A 21,830-nucleotide genomic window follows, 5' to 3' on the forward strand; every position below is an offset into this window, starting at 1 on the left:
GGTTAGGCAAGTACAAGCAGCTATTTATGTAAACTCATAATTCATCTATAAATATATTTATATGGCAGAAAGTGGGGGAATACCAGACCGGAGCCAGAGTCGGAACCCAACCCTGTTGACATATCGAATTTCATTTCTCAATCGAATCGATTTATCGATAATTGTGTCATGGAAGAGGGACATCAACTAAGTAAACAGCAGTGCCAGCTATAGCCCATAGATACACATAGAACTCTCAATGTTACCAACTCTCAAATGTTACCCTCTCTCTGGCCCATTATTCACTTTGTATATTGTGATATATCGATGACATTGTGTGCTTGTAATCGCCAACTGTGCCGCCCGCATCTTTGGCCTTGTCCGGCCCGTCACTCGGCGCGCTCTGCTCGGATCTCAAGAATATTGCGACATTGACATTTCCATTAAATGAAACGCCCAGGCACTCCCGCGCCGGCATCCCGGCTGCGCTGCACGTACGACAAATGTCAACGAACTGTCAAATTTGTCAGCGTTTTAAGATTGCGCCCGGGTGGGTGAAGACTCTCGCTGCATTGCGCTGCATGCGCTGCATCTCATCATTCGGGCTCATTACGTTATTAAATTAACTTTGGAATTATCATCATTGGGCCAACGTGCCCGACGCTCAGCAACGCCCCGCCCCGCCCCGCCCCCACCAGCAATTATGACAGTGTAAATTCGCCTGGCAGTTATGCTCTTTGGCGCCGTCACGCAGCAACCCCCCTCCCATCTGAAACAACTCAATTATAAAGCACTTCAGCTCCATACGCTGCTCGAAATCGCATTGGAATTTCATGTAAATCATTCGCACATTAACATTTCCCACCCGATTCGTCTCCTGGGTGGTTTATCTCAACAAAAGTTGAGCAAATGTCTTTGACTTATTCATGAAATATGCAAAAATACTGGAATATATTGAGCATAATATATTATTCTCAATTTAGTGGATTTCTGTTGAATGGAAATAATTTCAAGTTCTGTGGGGAATTCTACAGAGTTCTTTTTGTAAGCAGGTGAGTTCCCAATAATTTCATATGAGTCATTTCAGTTGTATTTCGTATACCGTATACCTATCGATCTCTGTTCAAGTTGCTTGCTTTCTTCCTAAACTTAAATCTTGTCTTAGCGCTAGCTTATTGATTTCTAATCCATATTCGCTTGAAGCTCACCTTTTTTGGGATCCATATTGAACTTTTTCCGCCCAATCGACATTTGTTTATCTTTGTTGGAATGCTTGTCTTCGGGCACATCGAGCGCTTCCATTTCCGATACGACTTCGCACAGCTCATCTTTGATTTGCTATAAACGAAAGCAAAGAAAACAAAATGAATTAATTGAATGAAACGAAATCGAGAGTTCAACAACTTTCACACCGCACGATTTCGTATGTACAGCAGGCAGAAGCTAAAGTGCCTCCAGCTATGCCCAACCGAATATGAGACTAGATAAAAATAGTCGAGTGGAATGCATCTGCAAACACTCGTATAATTTGCGGAAATGAGCCAGTGACAATTGTTGCTAAAAATACAAAATAAAATAAAAACATATAAGACTATTCACAACATTTCCAACAAGCCTCGATCATTCACAATTGTGGCCAGTGCAGCATTTTCGCATTCAAAACAAGTGCGAATCATTTGCATGGCTCCACATTGGGTATTTGATTTTATTTCGCTTGAAACAATTTTGGCGTGCTATAAATACAAATTCGCATAGAGAAATGAAGCGAATTTGATTTAATTGAATTACGCGCGCCGAGACGAGTACCTGACACGGCCTGGGTCCATTTGAGCGGGGTCAAGACAAAGGCGGCGACAGCGACAGCGACTCGGCTGTAATGCGATCAATTCAAGGGGGCGTGACAAATTTGTCAAACACACAATGGAACTGAAACGAACGAGGCCATTCACTCGCCGAGCACGATATGAGTATATCTGTATCTATGTATCTGTGTATCTATCTATGTATCTGTAGCACATATGAGATACAGTTGCTGCTGCTACTGCACTCAAGTGTCTAGTTATTTGTCAGCATGTTGACGCTTGACTTGGCGAGAGCACCACGAGACCGGAACATATCAATTGCCCCTCCCCTGAACTGCTCCTCCATGACCTTCTGACTCATTTGCCAAGTCTAACATATGCCATAAATATACTCTACATAGCTATATGTACATACATATATGCAAATCGCCAGCGGAATGCCAATTAAATACGCTGAGAAACAATTGACACGCCGAGCCGCAGTGGCAATGATCGTTCACAGATTCGTCGTCAAGTCTGAAGTTATGCGATGAGCTCATCCACTTGGAACTCCACACAACGCGACGCAGTGACCCCCCGAGAATCTGCTAATATTAGATCGAGCTGCGGTTACCTTCTGACTACATTTCATTTGCCAATCAATTCGATAGTTATTTGACGTGCGATGCTGCATTCTCTGCGGTTCTCCGAGAGCAGAGCCTGTCACACAAGAGGAATTTCATAGCTAATCGACAGCCGAATGACTAAACAAATCAGCATTAAAAATATGTATATTGATGTATAATGATGTAAAGCTCAAGGTGGAAGATATGATGGTTTCATTCTATAATAACTCGACAGTTTTATGGATTTTACTTCAGACTCTCAACTCCTTTCCCATGCTTTGAGTAACCTGAGCCATTTCCGCTGCTCACTTTATAAAGATGTAGAAATAGAAATCAACCATTCAATTAGTGAGCAGATCAGGGGCCTGAATTATGTAAATTTTGGAATATCCAATAAAGTTAAATGCCCAACAGGAGTGCCCATTAACGGAAGGCGAGCTACCAAGCTACGCCCCGCGAGCCAACAGCAAACATTTGAGAAATCATGGAAAAATCACATCAAATCGAAGAAAATTGTTAATGAGGAGCGCGTAGAGAGGCACCAAAGACAGGCAGAGAGCAGCGCCCGAGGGCTATTCGCTTAAAGACGGCAACGCTAATCAAAGAGCAACAAAACAGCAACAGAACAGGTGGACAAGGGTCATTGATAGTGCGCAGCAGACGTAAAGCTAATGAACGTCAAGCTTTAAAAATAACTCACACTCAAGCGACGCAGGCAGGCGACAGGTAAACAACGAACTCAAAGGTGTGGGAACGCGGCACGAGGAAACACAACACAAACAGAATCAATCAAGAAACCTGTTTTAATGCAATGCAAATTGTATCGAGGCAGCTGAGACAAAGGCGAGCGAACTTCAAGCAACGTCTCGAGTGACTTATCAGAGCATATTTTAAAATAGAAATTATTTAACTGTCAATAATGTGATGAGATATATTAACATGCATAGATCTGTATATAACAGATATTACATTTGTTATTCATATTACTTCAAAATATAAAATCAATCAGTGAATTTGAGCATGAAATGTTAGAGAAATTAGCTAGATATACCTATGTCTTAGATATATATTTACACTCGACTAAATTCAACTCGGTCTATCAATAGTTACTCTAAAACTTTCTTTTATTTTTAGTACGAACGCAATTCAAACTGATTTCCAAACACTTGAAACACTTGTACTTCACATTACGTATATACGATATTCGACATACGATATACGATATACGATATTCGATATCCCTTTGCTTGGCTCATACCTGCGGTCGCCTCAGGATGGCGACATTGCTCTGCTCCGCATTGTTGCGATTGCGCTCCATGAGCGTTCGACAACTCTCGCAGAGATTCGCCTGTTGATTGTTGTTGTTGTTATTATTGTTGTTGTTGCTGTGATTGTTGTTCAGCTGTTTGCTGCTGTTGTTGTTGTCGGCAATGCTGTTGCTGTTGCTGTTGCTGCTGTTGTGGTTCCGGCTGACTGAGTTGCGTTCGGATTCGCTATGCGAGTTGGAACTGTCGTCAATGAACCGCAAATCGCCCGCCTCAGGCGTCAGCGGGGAGCTCAGCCCCGAGTTGAGCGTCTCCGACTCAGAGTCCAGCTGCAGCGCCTCGTTGTCGATGCCGTCCTCGGCGACGTCCAGCATGCAGCCGAGCGAGTTGGAGCGAGATTTGCGCGGCGCCTGGGGCGGACGCCGCGAGATGATCTCGCCCCGCTCATTGAGCAGCAGCTCGACGGGCCGCGATACGATGAGCGTGCGTGTGGTGGTCGTGGTGGTTGTGTGGGTCAGCTCGGAGCGCCGGTTGAAGAGCTGCGTGTTCGGCTCCTCGCTGGGCAGACGCAGCAGCTCCACCTTGCGGCTGACATCGCTGCAGCTAACGGTCTCCGTGCTCAGCGTGGGACTCGCGGGCGGAGGGCTCTCGGCTCGCAGCGAGGTCACCTTGTAGGTGGCCACGCTGGTGAACGGCGACAGCGAGGGCGAGCGGGGCGAGCGTGGCGTGGAGATGGCCGCCGGCGAGGGCGGCGGCGGCTTGACGTCCACATGCAGCTTCTTCGGCGGCTCCTTCTTGCCCACCAGGCTGCCCAAATTGCAAAAGCAGCGCGCACAGACGCCGCTGCTGATGGTGCTGCTGCTGCTGTTGCCGCTGGAGCTGCTGTTGCCGCTGGCATTGCCCAACAGTCGGCGGCGATCCTCCTCGACCTTGCTGGGGGGCGCTGTGATGTAAAAGGTGCTGCTGCTGCGACTGCCAGGCAGATCGCTGCCATCCCCCGTGGGCGTGGCGCCACCGACGGCATTGATGCTCAGATCAAAGCAGCTGCGCTGCAGCTGCTGCTTGCTGCCAAAGCTGCCGACGCTGCGGCCGCCCAGCGAGCCGCTCTTCTTGCTCTTGGGCTGGCGGCGCAGCGAGCTGAACCAGTTGCTGATGCTGGGGCGCTTCTGTTGCAGCGACGTCGTCGTCATGACTGCCAGCCAATTGCCGACTTCCGTTCGCTCAGTCTTTTATGGCCTTTTGATGGTTGCAGCCCGAAAACGGGTTCGTGGTCTCACTCTCCCTCTCTCTCTCTCTCTCTCTCTCTGTTGTGTGTGTCTTATCTCACTTGTGCTACTGTTGGCCTTTGACTCTGATTCCTGGTTAATTATTTTGGCTTCTTCATGGCGCAACTCTGAAAATGTTGTAGAGTTTTGTTTTTGGTTCTGTTTCTGTTTCTGCTTCAGAACTCACAGCAATTTACAAGTACAAAGACGCGACGACGCACTGAGCAATGCTATATATGCCCATAAATTCATTAGCTAATTATAAAGATGCCGCGGCGCAGCTCAGCCAAACGAGCCCAGCAAAGCCCAGCAAGTGCCCCCGACAGGAAGTGTCAGACAGGACAGGACCTCAGAAATTGAATTCGCTGTCGTCGCACAACATTTTTCGGGTTTCCCATGCTGCGGCTGCCACTCGAAGGAAGCGCGCCGTAGCGGCACAAAACAAATTACGCTAATGGCGCACAGGTTAAGAAGGTGCTGGCGTTTGTTAATCCCTGCGATAGGACGACAACGAGGACAACAATAACAACAACTACTACTACGCAGTTTTTACCCGCCACATCTTCACGTGTGATTTGTGCTGGGCTGGCAAACACTTTAAGGCTTTTGGGCGAGTCTAGCGACAGGAACAAATGGAGACAGACAGACACACACACACACACACACACACATAGCCCATTGTTTCATGTCCCGTGTCCCGTGATTTATTGTGCTCCTTTTCTAATGTTTGCTCTCTTTTTTCCATTTACGTTTCGTTACGTTTCGCCTTCGCCTAACGGAAGGAAGTCTGTGCGATAAAGCCTGTGAATTGTTTTCGGACAGCCAAACTCTAATTGGAGGCATGCTAGCCATGTGGCACAATCTCCATGGCAAATAATGGATGATGCCTGGGATTAAGTCGGTTAGCCAGCAAAAGTCACTCAGCCATGTGCAGCAAACAAACAACATTTGCTCGGCGAGACATCTCAGCTACCAGCTTATTATAATTTATGACATATTTATGCTATGCGAGAACATCTGTATACATATGTGTGTAAAAAGCTTCGGGCTGGAGCATTTGTCACGAGCCTGGAGCAGGAGGCGGGAACTGCAGCCACGAATTAGCATCCAACAGATGGCAACGATGCCACAGGATACTTAAGAAAAAAAAATTCAAATAAATTGAAAATTGGCAATAGCTCAATTTATACAAGTCGAATCATGTAGGCTTCCTCTAGATCTCAGGATCTTTTTTGTAGAATATCTCCCATATCTCTCATATAACTCTAAACAAATTCAAAAGATTCACTTTTCAACATTTTAATTGCAGAAAATCACATCTAGATACTTTTCCCATATCAAATTATTGATCTATATCTAGAACAACTTCTATATATATTCACTACAACAGCTGAAAGCAGTTATAACGGTACTAAATTGCGCTAGCTATAAATTACAGTTATTTAGTATTATCTATGCAATTATCGGCTAATTTAATAAACAATTTACGCCTCAATACTAGCCATAATCTGATCCAATTTAAGTTGAAATCGAGATTTTATAACCTGCTTTAAATTAACTGAAATTGTATCTTAATTGAAACACGTACACTGAATTCATATAAAGTCTAACGATCGTTTATGCTAAATTGGACAGTTTGGCTTCTTATATTATTGTTTGCGTGACAGCAATATTATTTTTGGCCCCAACAAATTTATGGCCCTTTCCCTGAAAAGCTGTTTATTTAGTTTACCAATGTCAAAGCTCTTGAGGTCCCCAGGGAGCCATCGGGGCGGCCGTGACTAGGCGCAGACGACGCGATTCCAAAGGGAATCAAGAGAGCCAACATGAATAACAACAAACTAACTGCCACGCCCACGCTCATAGCGCTGGCAACTTTAAATTACGTGTAACTCGGCATAATGTGTGCCCAGAACCTGAAGCCGTCAACCTGCTCTATGCATCCATGCATCCTCTGGCAGCAGAGAACGTGATTGGATTCCACAAGCAACAACAATCAAATCAATCTCAATCTTTATACCTCTCTTCATTTCTAGCTATATAAATATATGTACATGTATATACGTACATGTCTATATATACCGCAATAAAAGGCGCGCCGGCGTTCAGAAGATGAGAGAGAGAGAGAAAAATAAACGAATAAGACGACAAACAGAACAAACGCAGCTCAGGTGAATACCGCAAAGGTATTAAGAAGAGGAAAATGAAATTTGTAAACAAACTATCAATCAAACAAATGAGCTGAATAAACACGGACAAGCGAAAGAGATAGCGAATAAAGAGAGAGATAAAGACTGAAGGAGAGAAGTGTCTGTATTTGAAGAGATATATATAGTCAGATAGAGCTCATCTCGGATGCAAAGCAACAGATAAAAGACACAGACAGACAGCCTCAAGAGCTCAAAACAAAGCTGCGATTGCTACCTGTACAAGTTCTGCCTCTCTCTCTCTCTCTCTCTCTCTCTCTCTCTCTCTCTCTCTCTCTCTCTCTCTCTCTCTCCCTCTCTCTCCCTCTCTCGCTCTCTCTCAGATCTTTCAGTGTGTGGGCAGAAAATGCGCTTTGGCTGTGCCAAACTAATATGGCATGTAAAACTCTCCCGGTTTGTGTTAAACTTTTGTTCATCCATGATGAATGGCCAGAGTGGAAAAGCAAAGAAAATAAATAAAGAAAATTCCGTCTGTCAGACGGTAGCTGCTAGCTGGCATCTGGGCGTTGTGCCGCAATGGGCGTGGCGCATGCAATTTATCTTGACATTTTAATCTGGCCCATTGTAAGCACTGAACACTTGAAGCGCACAGCCACAGTGTTAGCCAAGTGTTAGCAATATGCAAGCCCAGTGTGGCCAACGCCTTTGGGTTAACACGCTCTTTAAAATCTACTTTGCCCCTTTGTCTCCCCCCGACCACGGCCACGGCCGGGCCACGTCTTTTTCCCGAAATCCAATTAGACAATCAGACACATAAACAATGGCTACGTAGCCGAAAAAAAAAAAAACAAGAAACAACAACAAAAGAACATTAAATGGCATACATGTAGATGCAGCATTGATGTGCTCAACTAGCACATATCCTGTAGTTAGTTTAGTTAGCTGCGATAGCAAATTAATATACATATATACATATAAACTTATATACAGTCGACTCTCGTTAATTTGTAGCCAGCTCAATCGAATATCGTTGTAAATCGAAACAAAATTTTATCCTCTACTCAATCATTTTAGATAATTTGAATTTCTGTGTAAATCGAAAACAAATTGATCTTGCCTAATCGGATTATCCCGATTCTGTTGTATATTCTTATACACTTATCATATTCCATCATCATCTACCCTTCCATTTTCCATGCCGTACTTCCTTTCACTCAACTGCAATAGTTACAGGGTATCGCTTAGCGCCCAGCCGCACTTAAAAAATCTACGGATTTGGCAACGTCTTTTTTTATTTGTCTTTGGATCTGCTGCCATTTGCTTCTGCAGACTTTCACTTTCGTCAGCAGAATGCAATTAAAGGCAAGCTTGGCGAGCTTCACTTGCGACTGTGTTTTCCTTTTGTGCTGCTCTCTTTTGTCTGTGGCCCTAAATGTATCTCAAAGTTTGTGTGTTCTGTGTGTGTGTGTGTGTTAGTGTGCAGGCGCCGGATGGGTCATTGCACGTTGTCGTCTAGAAGTCGCAGTTGGTCGGGAAAGTGTGAAAAATGCTCTTTTCCGCAGCGCATTTTCTTTCGACTTGGCGTATTGATTGACTGACTACTGTGTGTGTGTGTGGAAATATGCGAACACTTTAACGAAGCTAAGAGGAGATTTTCATTCACTATAAGCGCCTTACAAATTATGTTTTATAGACATCTTCTCGAAGACTGTTTAGGCGACTAACTATTCAAGTGCACCTAATTAGCTTGCATAATTGATGGTAAAAGTAAGAAATGATCTCTGATAACAATGATGACAATGTACTCTCAATTCTTGTAGAAGCAATAGATGTATGGTTATAATCTATGCTATGGATACACTTCTGAGTACGCTTTAGTGTTTTAATAAAGGGAACAACAAATAAAATAGATATATATTTTAATTTAAGTTGTTTTAGACCCCATAGATAACAGAAACTTATCCTGTTTTCTACTCCGATAATAATATCGGATTGATTCGTTTTTTGTTCCGTTATTAAGTCAAGATTAGTTCTTCAAATATCTTAAGAAAATGTTTACGAAATTTCAGATTATTCTTGTATACCCAATATATCATGTACCTAGTCCATAGTGCATTGTGGGAAATTAAGAACTTTTACGGCAAATTTTCATGTTCTTGACTGCTCTTAAATAGAATTTTTCAATTTCCTTGAAGAAATTTGTGCACAAGCATCAGACTTGGATATTTTTGTGCTATGAGCCTGCAGCTTTTTCGTAATGAATGTAATCCAATTATTTTTGGTGTTACAAAGTAAACAAAAGTCTAATCAGCTGCCACGCCCTTAGACAAAATGACCAGAGCAGAGAGGGTCTAACTAATATATGAAATAAATACGTACATATATAGATATAGATATACATTTATATATTGGTCCAGCTGTTGCCTCAAGGCAGGTCGTTCCAAATCGCATCATTCACACACACACACCCCACGATTTATGAATGTGTGCGTGTTTTCGGTATCTATTTGTACGATTATGGATATTGCTCATTAGGCTGATGGCTGCCAAGGCAGCATCAAAGTTTGCTTATTATTATTTATTTATCCACCCCAGACAGACAGCTAATTTCAGTCGGACGGACTGGCTGACCGCTTGCCATTTATGCGATGAGAAAAATCTCCAAAAACTGCCAAAAAGATTTTTGTATGCTGTCATTTTTTCACTGTTCCAGCGCCAAATGTAAATGGGGAAACGAACAAAAACAAAACAAAAACAAAAATCGAAAATGAAACAAAAACAAAGCTAAAATTTGCATCTTGCCTGATATAGAAAAATGACGCAACTAGACAAAAATCGAAACTAAAATATCAACAAATATTTACGTCTATCTGCTACATATGGCAAGCAAATTTAATGTTTTAGCAACGGCCAGTCCGTTGTTTTATTTGGCATTTGAAACTTGCCTCCGTTATACTCTATGCAAGAGCTGAATAGAGGGTAGCATGAGTCAATAGGGCCAAAGCTCTTTTACTTTCAACAAAATGTTAAGGCTAGAATAAATCAGACTTAATTTGAATTTTAAATTGTCTCTCTCTTATTCAAGTTTCGTGACAGGGTATTATGCAGTCAGTCAACACGTTATAATTGGCAAAAGTAAAAGTTACGCAACTTTTTCAACTTTTCAAAATATACTAAGTTAAGTAAAATCTCTTGATAAACATAAAGTTGAAGATTTCTGGAATTTAAAAAAATTATAGAAAAAAGTTCTTCAATAAATTATCAAAGATATAGTATCTAGGAAACTAGAGAAGCTAAGAAAAAATTTAACATTTATACATATATATCAAATCAAATTCAAGAACTGTTAAGATAATTATATTTTAAGACTTCGTCATTTAGAAGTGGCATAGATACTTTCATAACTGCTACAAATCTTGCTGGGCCGAATAGGTGTTCGACTTGCTGACCCATTTTGATGTATAAAATCAAAAATAGAAAATGTGCAAATTGCATTAATTATGGACAGTGGAGGCGCATGTGCTGGGACTACAAAGAACACGCATTTTCCCCCAAACTCAGCGAACCATCAAAACACGAGTTCGTTGGCCCAATTTAGCAACAGGCGACAACAGACAATGGCCATAAAAACAACAAGCGAGAACCAAAAAGTCGCCGACAGAACGGCTCTATGTAAATGTGTTTTTAATTAAATGCCTTTTGTTGTGGGCTCACCAAAACTATTTCCATTTCTACTGCCATGTCCAAAGACAAAGCAAAGGGAGCATTAAGAGCCCAATCAGCTAATAGCCGATGCGGGCATAGCTTTGCTTTACACTTTACCTGCACTACCGCCTCTACCTTCAAGTACCGCCACCATGCCAGACGGCTGTCTCCACTTAATCCGTTCGACTCAACTGTGAGCCGCCCGCCGCCCGCCGACTACGACTACGACTACGTGCTGTCCACTCTCAGATGGGAATCTAATTATTTTTGGCGGGCATTTCCCACAGGTAATTCCAATTCATACTGATACAGTCACTCGCATTCCCTAGCCGCACAACAAAGTACATCTTTTGTGGAATACTTAGAACAAAATAAACTAGCTAAAAAAGCATTGGGTATTGTTTCTGCTTCTTCTTACTCCTTGTATTTCTTTGGAATTTCTATTGTGTACGATAAAATGGCAGTTACACGCGTTTTGCATATTAAGCAAGAAACACACACGCACACACACGCATGTATATACACCTGCTGCTCGCGTATCTGTGGGATAGCAGCACATGGGTGCCATGCGTTTGTTTTTTTTTTATGGCGCCTGCCTTCGTCATTGAAGCAGCAACAGGTGCAGTGACTCCTATAGGCGCACCTCCACCTCCACCGCCCTGTGATCACCTGCTTTATATACATATATTTCTATATATATACACATAACTTATCAGCTTTTGGGGCTGCTTATTGATTGGGGCTTTCCGTTTCTGTATCGTTGTATCCGCATTTCAGCCATCAATTGCGCCAAATTGTTCATGTCATTTGCACTAATTGAGTTGGGCCTAAACGTGACGCTAAAAACACACACACACACACTCACTGGCTTTTCTCGACTACCAAGCATATCCGAGCCTACTACATGGGCGTATAAATTTATAAAAATTCTGCTTAAATTCTAAATAAATTCTGCTTCATCTCAATTTCATTTTCAGTTGAATAAAGCTCAATTGAGTATATCAATATATTGATATTGATATAAAGGCTTGTCTTTGTTGTCTTTAATCAATCAAGAAACATATGCATTTGCTTAGACGATCCATTGATCAGTTTGTATATCTGTGCACAGTTCAAGGTGACGCCTAATGCAATCAAAGCAAACGGAATTTGCTAAACAGAAATTCATTGATTGACGGCCTAAACGGCAAATGCGTTGATTTCGCTGTGCATTAATAACAGTTGAGACACACATACATACATATAAATACATATATGGTAACACCTCTTTCCTGTATTAATTAAAGGAACATATTTAAAAGACACTCGACGTAATTACATTTTGCAACTTGCCAAAAGCAAAAGTTTCTTTCCAAAAGTTTGGCAAAAATTAAATTAAAAATTCAGAAACAGAGAGAGAGAGAAAGGGGGAGAGAGAGAGAGGGGGGGGGGGGGGGAGAGAGAGAGAGACAGTCTTCATATGCCACCTTCAACTCTTGACATCTTTGCTTGACGGGGCCTTCTAATTTGTTTCGCTTAATTTTATAGGCTGAAATAATTGGAATTCGGATTTGTTTACAAATTATCGAAACAGGTTGAGACTGGCATTCAAAAGGGTGTTAATAATAATCAACTATTTAGCATATGCGCAAAGTGGTGTGACCAGTTTCTGATAATACAAAGCGAACGACAAAAAAAAAAAAATAACTGAAAAGAAGCCCAAATATCATATATAATGCTGCTAAGCAGCGAGAAGAAGAAGCAGAGCTGACGATATGATTGTTTCCCAGAATCAGCGTATGTCATTAACGTTTCGAGAGCGCGCCTTCTCATTTCCCCACCGAGCACGCTTTGATAGCGAATAAGTTGAAATATTCATGCATTTCAACGGCTATAAAATGTCGGACTTTACGTCCGTCCAAGTTGCCCGATAAACCGAGGCGAAGCGGATGCCTTTGTTAGATATACGTATTTCAAATACATTACTTTATACTTATATATGTGTACTACATACTTATGTACATATGAATGCTTATGCTAGCGAGCTTATCAATTCCTCGAGCGAACTGCACGCAGCTGCGACACTCGCGAGTCGTTGACATTGCAACATACGAGCAAATTCGAATCCGCAAGATAAATATCTGAAATCTACTGCTAAATAATGTAGAGCGAAAAGTCAAACGCAGATGTGACTGCGTGCGAGGGTGGCTTCATAAGTAATCACATATTAATTAAGAAAGTTGAGTTTAGCTTTGGCTAAAAGTTCGTTATGAATATTTTAAAAATGGAGTGAAGCTTGACTTTAAGAGTAAGTATTATTAAGTCTATGAATTACGTCGATTAGCAAGCAAGATACAAACTAGATCCGAATCTGAAACAGGGCTTTTCTGGTATTAAAAACAGATGTGAAGACCTTTAAATTTGTATAATTTGAATCAGGTTATTTTATGATATTGGTGAATATATTATTGCAGATATATCAAAATATCAATATTCTAAACCAAATTCAGGCATTTCTCTTAGCATAAAATCTATTTGCACTCAATTATATATAATATATATATACACTTTTTGCATTTATGTAATTTTTATTACAAATAATTTTAAAATATTTTCATATATAAAATTATTTGAAATTTTATGATATATCAAATTTATATAAATATATTTTACATATTTTACGCCCTCGCCATATCTTGTGGAACACTTTCCATTTTGCATTTGAAAGTACGCATTAAGGAACAAAGAAAAGAAGGGCAAAGGCTTCAGCTGCAGACAGGACAGTGAAAGAGACAGAGAGACACATAGAGAGAGAGAGAGAGAGAGAGAGAGGGAGAGGGTGAGCGAGAGGGTAAACAAAGAGAGAAAAGTGCATATACATAGAAAACTTTTGCCCAGAGTCTGGGATCTGTGCAGTTACACTTGCCACGCCCCGCCTCGACACGCACCGCCTGGCCGCTCCGCCCCACTGGCGAGACAGCGTGCCTTGTCTGCGACGTGATTTGAACACGCAAAAGATATCCGCACTGGGTTTTTGTCTCTCTATTCGCCACTTTTTCTTTCAGTTGAGTTATTTTGTTGGTATTCTATTTTGTTGCTGTGTGTGCAAGTGTGTGTGTCTGTGTGTGTGTGTGTTGCTTCCTAAATGTGTTTTTGGCTGGGTCTGCAGACACGCGCGTCTTTTGCTTACATTTCTTATGTTTATAAATTTGAGCATTTTATGGCTAAACCCAAAAACCCGAACCGCACAAGCAGCCAAAATGGCCTTTTTTTTCATCCCATTTTAAAAACTCAACATGTGTGTGCGTAAGTGTGTGTGTTTATGCTGGTTTGGAAAGTGAATTGTGTATACGTTTGGCTGGAAGAGTCCTTGAAAATAGCTGTCAGCAGTCAGTTTGAACTCCGCGTGGCGTGTTAATAACTGCAGTGCACATTTAAGTTGCTTCCAATTGCGTCTCAGATACTTTTGTATCTTTTGACTTGTGGTGCATTTCCATGCCTTGCTGCTGCTGCTGCTGTTGCAGTATATCTCTCGCTTCTCTCTCTCTCTCTCTCTACGTGTGAATTGGTGCATTTTTATTTTTGGCTATCGCTTCCGACATATGTTTTGGATTTAGAAACTCATTTTCCTGTGTGTGTGTCAATGATAATTTCGTGTCAAGCGACACTTTTCTATTTTCCACATATTATTAACAGATTTTCCCCAAATAGTTTTGTTTTCTTTTTGGGAATTTTCCCGGGCTAGAGATAACATTCGGCTGCCAGTTGTCTACCAAGTTCCCATTCAATATAAACATTATCAACTGATTTATCTATTATAACTTATCGCTGATAGATATGAAATATTGATTGCTATCACCCTAATTACTCAATATCAATTGTCTTGTATGTGGGCGTCCGCTTAGCTATGCTAAACATCTAATGACTGATAAGAGATAACACTTATTGCCGCAGTGCAGCTACTTCTGAGATACCGTAACTCTTAATAATTATAGGGCATTCTATATGCGGTTTAGGCAACTGTGGCTATAAGCAGTTCATCAATTCAACGTTTGCCTCTCTCAGCCATTGCCAATTGCCAAAAAACAAAGAGCATAACTGAAGGTCGTCGAACGATTCTCTCTGATTCTCTCTGTAGCCAGTGCAATGATGAGTCAGACAGACGATGCTCTTGCTCTTACTCTTGAAATACATTCCAATGTCGCAGCAGACTGAAGTGCCGACGGTTTTAATTAAGAATAATACTCGAGAGCGACAAGTTTCAAAGCCAATGCTAATGCCGAACAAATAACCAGGCGAAAAGATTGCCAAATACCAAACACAAATTGTGTTTCATTTTATTTTTCTTAATTTGTTCTTTTTTATTTTCAAGAACACGACACAAGTGGAATTTTCATTCGAGTTAATTAATGAACATAAATCATAAATTTCTTTTGATTTTCCAAAATATTTAGTTAATTTTTGTTCGCCGCATTTATTTATTTAAATAAAACAAGTAAGAAGACTCTAGTCGAGACTGCTCGACTAGGAGATACCCTGAACCCTCCAAGCTGATATTCTTATCATTCTGCACTTCTTTTATGCACGCACACATACATACACATGCATCCACCCTCACGCGCCCGCGCTCTGCTAACTGCGCAGTAAGCAGCGACTGCGCTTGGGCTGCGCTGCAGTGTGGGCAATAGTATGAGAATTTATTTGATGAATAACTTTTTTTTGTAGACATGCAATCTTAATGAAATTTTCAGAGCGTAATCATATGGTCAAAATGTGTGTACATTCTAAAGCACAAGTCTCTAGTACTTGAAATACGTTTTTTGCAAATTGGGAGCGAAGGGGGCGTGGTATCCAAAATCTGTTGATTACAAAATGTTTGTATTTATCATATATATATACATAGTAAATCTGAAGTCTCTATGTCTAATGGTATTCCAATGAGGCTCAAAAAACAAAATCAATTTTTCGATTTTTCTCGATAAAAAAGTTATCGGATGAGTTATCGAAAAAATAAAGCAAACTCGTACTGCGTATGGTATACACGAGTATGCAGCTCTCTAGCTCTTATATCTTCTGAGATCTCGGCGTTCATACGGACAGACGGACGGACGGACGGACGGACGGACAGACGGACAGGGCTATATCGACTCAGCTCATCGTGCTGATCAAGAATATATATACTTTGTGGGGTCTGCGATGATTCCTTCTGCCTGTTACATACTTTTACACAAAAACATTATACCCTGATTTCCCATTTTCAATGGGTTCAGGGTATAAAAACAAATAAACAGGAGAAAGCAAGAGCTAAAGGCAAAGAAATTCAACTCGATTCATCGGCGAATAAACCAAATTCATAACAAGCCAACGGCATGCGGCGCATATAGTATATACATATATATATATACATATATAGAGATATTGATATATGTATACATATGTACGACAGACAATTCGTAATGCCTCTATGCCAATATTATCTTAAATAAAAATTATGCAAGATAGTCGAATGGCAAATGCCCTTTGTTATACAATTTTTGTATAAATTATTTTTTAATTAGTGTATTTTCTTTATGTCTAAGGACAGTTACTCTATTGTGTTTAATATAAAATTTTATTCCAGATATATATTCAACTTCGGCACGATTTAGTAGCTCTTAATTACTGTCATTCAAGATATTTTGTTGTTTGGTAAATTTTACTATATTTGGAAATAAATGAATATGAATTTTTAAACTAGCAAATATTTATTTAAATAAATAAATAATTGTTTAATAATATTTTCTGCATTTTTAAACTGGCAAAAAGGTAATTAGTAATATAAACAAATAATTAAAAATTGCAAACAGGTAATTAAATAATATTAATAGGCTTTTCACTATAGCGAACATTCCCATCTAAGGCTCGATAAACTCTCCCAAACAACAACAACACGTATAGAGCGCAAAAGTAAATATTTACAAAATATGTATATTCTATTTGTTATTTCGCTCGCATCGATATTAATGGCTCAATAGTTTGTTTAAGGCCAGGTGCTACAATTTGTTTGCTACTAATGGGGGCTGCTATATTAATTTGAATTTGCGAATAATGGATAATTTCAGAAGCTGTTGCCCATTAGATAAATACAACTAACTCGAGTTACATAGCACGAGTAAAACATTTAAATAGTGCAGCTACTTATGGGGATACTATATACATATACTCATGTGAATCATTGTTGTATAGTTGTGAATACTATAGTAGATATGGCAATTGATATGGCTACAGAAACCACACAGAGTGTATGTGTGTGTGTGTGTAAAAGTGGTGCACAGCTGCAATTGAAATTGTTTCCCACGTGCATTTAAACAGTTTCACCTAATTACGTTTTTGCGCTAACAAAAGATGCCACCCGAAGGGGGAAGTGGGAGGGACGGGTTGTAGCTGAGTTAGAGCAAATAATCAAGCTACCAAATGCAGCACAATCCCACACACACACACATACACACACAATGGGATTCGGTCAGACCATAAAATGTGATGCTCGGGTTAATTTATGACTTTTACATGACCAAATCGCAGTCGCGTCGATCTGTATCTGTATCTGTATCAGCATATATGTATATCTGCATCTGTATCTGTGCATCTGCATCTGATTCGGCCTAGCTGTTTATCTGTGCATCTGCATATTCAGCTGATTCTATGGCCACACTGGATTAGTGTCACACATGAAGCAGCACAGCTACAACATAAATCACAAACACAACAAGCAGCAACAAGCGGCACAAGTTGCACTTTTGAAAATACTCAAAATAAAAACAAAAAAAAAAAAAAAGTATAAAACAAATTTAAATCCAAATCTCACGTTTTTCTTTCTTCATTCTCGATTTTATTTATATTTTCCATTCAGTCGCTTTTCGGGCAGCGAGTGGGCAACTATGGCAACAGCTCCTCCCTTTCGCATCATTTTTTCTCGTTTGGCCGTAATGCATTTTTGTGCGCTGCTTTTTTTTTTAGAAGCTGTCCCCCATTCTACCTGCCCCATGCATTCATTCAGAAATTCCAGCCAGGCAAACAGTTATGTGCAATAAAAGCATTCCATTGGGGCTCTGTGTCAAGGATGTTTTTATAGTCGGATCTGATATATGTTTATTGTGCATGGAGTGCTCTGGCGAAACGTTAACTAAATATGTTTTAAACAAAGATTTCTGAGGCAGTTCCTAAATATTGTGGAGCCATATATTGAGTCGATGTAGATTGAATTGAATTGTATGATGTTCTATGACTTTCAACTATTAAATATGTATATAGATAGATTCTGAAACTCTAGACAATCATAGTTTGGATCTAGGTTTTGGCTTGTCGTTTCTACAACTATAAAGCGCAAAGCATTTACTCCTGACCGTGTGCCTAATGGCAAAGCCATTTGCAGCTCTTTGCATGATGAAAGCCACGGCAAGTGAGGATATCCTGCAACAGCAGGAGCAACACCAACGCAGCAGCAGCAGCAGCAGCAGCCACTTGACACAGAAAAGCGACTAAAAGCCTTCAAGGCAACAATTAAGACAAGAAGTAGAGAAATAATGCCATTGTGAAAGTAAAACACTCCACGCCCAACGCCCATATACGATATATATGTATGTAGATATGTTTGCACATGTTTCGGCTTTTGCCTATAGAGTAAATTCAAAGTGTGAGTCAACAGCTGCCCGTGAGTCAGTGGACAATTTACAATTGGGCTCTGTGGCCGAAATTGGTATGCAAAATGCGACACTTTGAAATATATATAGCTGAACATGTTTCATTCATTGCGCAATAGACGAAGGCGGGGTCAATGCAATTGGATGGAATGCAAAGTCCAAAGAGTGCGAGGCAAAGCAAACTAAACTCTGGCTAATTACGCGTGTCAAGTCAAGTATCTGTAAGATACATTCTGCATAATTACCATGGAGATGCAAATGAGCTGGCACCACTTGGCGCAAGTGCAGCCAAATGGGTAAATCAAACAGCGACTAGAAACAGTTAGATCAACAGCAAACAGCAGCAACAACTTGTTGCCATCCTTGCAGCTCTGAGTGCTGCCTCATTGTCGTGTGGCATGCCGCACCATCTCCTCCTCCTGCTGCGCCTCTGTGGCGCATTGCAGCCTAGATGAAATGGCCAGAGATAGAGACGAGAGACACGCCTATGAAATGCAGCGCATTCATCTGCTAGTTTCTTGTCCGCTGTGAGTCATCAGCTTCCATTTATAATTTTGCATTCGCGCCTATGACACACGCAGCCACTGGAACGAGCTAGGGAATGGCAATGGAATGGGAATGGGAATGGGAGCAGAGTAGCCTTGCCTAGAAACAGAGCAGCGTCGAGTTGAAGGCATAAATCAGCCGTAGATAAAGAAAATCGCAACAAAACACTAGATAAGTGAGTGTGAATATACATATACATATGTATATCAAATACATAGCTACTCGTTAACTAGGCCTCCATTTGATGTGTGGCAAGGCAACAGCTACCGTCAACGGATGTTGACACTATGCCAAAGGCAGCGCATGGTGTGAAGGGCAACAACGTGCAGGGTATTTTCTGTCTGTGTGTGTACAATGCGCGTCTATTGTAATCGAAGCCATTCCAAGAGTCAATAGGCAGTTGCCATGTTAATAGCAAACAAACAAAGCAGACAAACAACACTGAAATCCACACCTAAAAGCATTTTTACAATTCTCAAGTTGTTTAGGCTTGCATCTCGCACTTCAGGTGAGCATCGAGCTGAATAGATCAAAGAGCTGATTTCTGTCATAGATCATATGAATGGAACGTGGAATTTTAGACTTTAAAATAGAATATAACTTTGGCAAAATAGGAGCATAATATATGCAAATCTCTATAGAAATGCCAAAAAAATATATGCTGATCCATTGATATTATAAGAATAATTTTTTTTTTTTTTTTTTTTTTTTTTTTTTTTTTTTTTTTTTTTTTTTTTTAGAATAATAATATGAATTGTTGAGTATTGAATAAATGATAAATTATATGTAAATTCTGGTATATGTCCAATATGAATGCCACACAAGCAAAACAATAAACAACAAAACCAGCAAAATGAGAAAACAATAAAATTATATAGAAAAGAAAAAAACAAACTCTTATCAAATAAGAAAATAATAAAATTATAATAAATTAATTTATTGCCAGCACAAACAAAGCAGAGAAGAAAAATGTTATTAATAATATAATAACAATAAATAAAATGTATTTTAATTGTGGACAATGCGAGCGCAGTTGTCCGTCGGTCGCTGCTAGAGCAAACGCAGCAAAGGCTGATTGCCAACTCCAAGTCCCAGTAAAAGTCTCTCCCTCTCTCTCTCTGACTCACTCATTCACTGGTGCGAGTCATTGATCTTCGTCTGGCCTGACAAAAGGCGACAGCAAATGGACACACGCCCCAGACAACAACAACAACAACAACATCAGGCAGTTCATACAACAAGTGCAAGACATCAAAACCAAAATCAACATCGAACAACGAACATCAACGCCAACGTCAAAGTCTGACAGAAAGGTCGAAAGCAAATGTTGCCTCGCCCAAGGGTTAAGGTCGCCCAAAGCCCTTTTTTTCATTATAGCAAATAGTTCGATATATATGTAAATACCCTATAATTGAAAAGTGAATGAAGCAAGGTATATACATGCATATATTATTGCTGAAATAATATTTTAATATATATATTATGTATATATGCCATTTTGACACAATGTAATAGTTTCTTAGCACATACACAGACTATAAAGATAAGAGTTTGTAGATACGGCATGAACAATTTATGCATATCATCATTAATAATCGCAAGTTTCAGTTTATAATTATCATTTTATAGCTCACTCTGCACAATGCACAATAAAATCTCAGTTCAGCACTTACAGGGTATCTGTGCAGTCATCATTCGCACATGCTCCCCTTTTAGTGTGCGATTTAATAGTTTAGTTTGAGTCATATGCGCGCCTGAAATTAGAACCCTTCCAGCTAGGCGTCATCTGTATGCAAATTCATTTATGGGACTGGGCGAATAGAATCAAAGAGTGGCCCACCCCAATGTTTCGGGGGTTTTAGTATTGCTGTGCTGTTGCCACGCGAGCCGGCAAATGTTGAGAGTGTAATAAAATTGCTTTTCCCTATCGGCGTTTTGTTATATAATTAGCATTTGCCGCAAGCCAGCAGCTGGCTGCAGGCGCCACGCCCCGCCCAGTCCAGGGGCCCGGAGTTCGAGTCCCTAAGTTCGAGTCATAAAACCCGAGTTAGACGCCATTTGGTGGTCGTTCGATCGCTTGCAGTTTGCCAAGTGCCAAATGCATTAGCCAAACAATTTCCAATGTCAGCTGCACTTTACTCAAGGGTAGCTGAACTAAGGCGGAATGGGATGAGTGTGTGTGTGTGTGTGTGTGTGTGTGCAGAGAGAGATGAAAGATAGATATAGTTGGATCAGTAAGTGCAGGCACATTTCGTTTCCAAGCTGTTTCTACTTTATTGAGTTTTATGTTTATTTAATGAAGTTATATTATTGATCTCAATAGCTTAAACTTCATTATTAGAATTTTTTGTTTGAGCATATGCATATGCATATGCAAGTCCTGCTGGGTTAATAACAAAAACATTTTAGTAAAATCATATATAATCAATATATTTATATTCTTATTCCCATTGCTTCAAATATATATATGCAGATAAATAGGCATTGCTTCCATATTATTTTGAGTAGAGCTGCTTGACGGATAATCGCCATAGATGACTAATAAAAGCCCAATAATTCTATTCTAGCTCAACAATTCATATCCAAATAAAACCATATTCTCCTCATATACATATCTAATAGGTATATTTCCTCCCTATCGTCTAGAGTATATTGAAATATTGTTTTCCCTTCATTCATTGCACTTTCAACAACTTAATAGTTTTAATTTTTGAACAGCGCAATCAGCCCCATCTGCAGCCACCCTCTTTTATTGAATAACTGCCATATGAGCCATTATTTGTGAGTGTGTGTGTTGTTGCACACACATACATGGCCACACTCCCCGCACCCTCTGTCGTCGTCACGCCCTCACGTTA

At 40.3% G+C, this 21,830-nt stretch overlaps 1 protein-coding gene across 3 annotated transcripts in view; it reads right to left on the minus strand.

Annotated features, from left to right (window-relative positions):
• step (cytohesin steppke) overlaps nt 1–21,830 on the minus strand; it is a 40,491-nt gene that overhangs the window by 6,063 nt on the left and 12,598 nt on the right. For 2 of the 3 annotated variants that reach the window (XM_030386186.2, XM_030386187.2), the window contains exons 2-3: nt 3,645–5,044; nt 1,188–1,317 (exon numbers count right to left, since the gene is read on the minus strand). In XM_030386186.2, the coding sequence (XP_030242046.1) occupies nt 1,188–1,317; nt 3,645–4,841 (1,327 nt within the window). In that variant the 5' untranslated portion in view covers nt 4,842–5,044. The remainder of the gene's footprint in view (nt 1–1,187; nt 1,318–3,644; nt 5,045–21,830) is intronic. The other variant, XM_030386190.2, reaches the window with a different exon arrangement.

This window comes from Drosophila navojoa, chromosome 3 (genome assembly GCF_054131105.1).
Source record: "Drosophila navojoa isolate 15081-1374.11 chromosome 3, UAZ_NAV_1.0, whole genome shotgun sequence".
NCBI classification, from domain to species: Eukaryota; Metazoa; Arthropoda; class Insecta; order Diptera; family Drosophilidae; genus Drosophila; species Drosophila navojoa.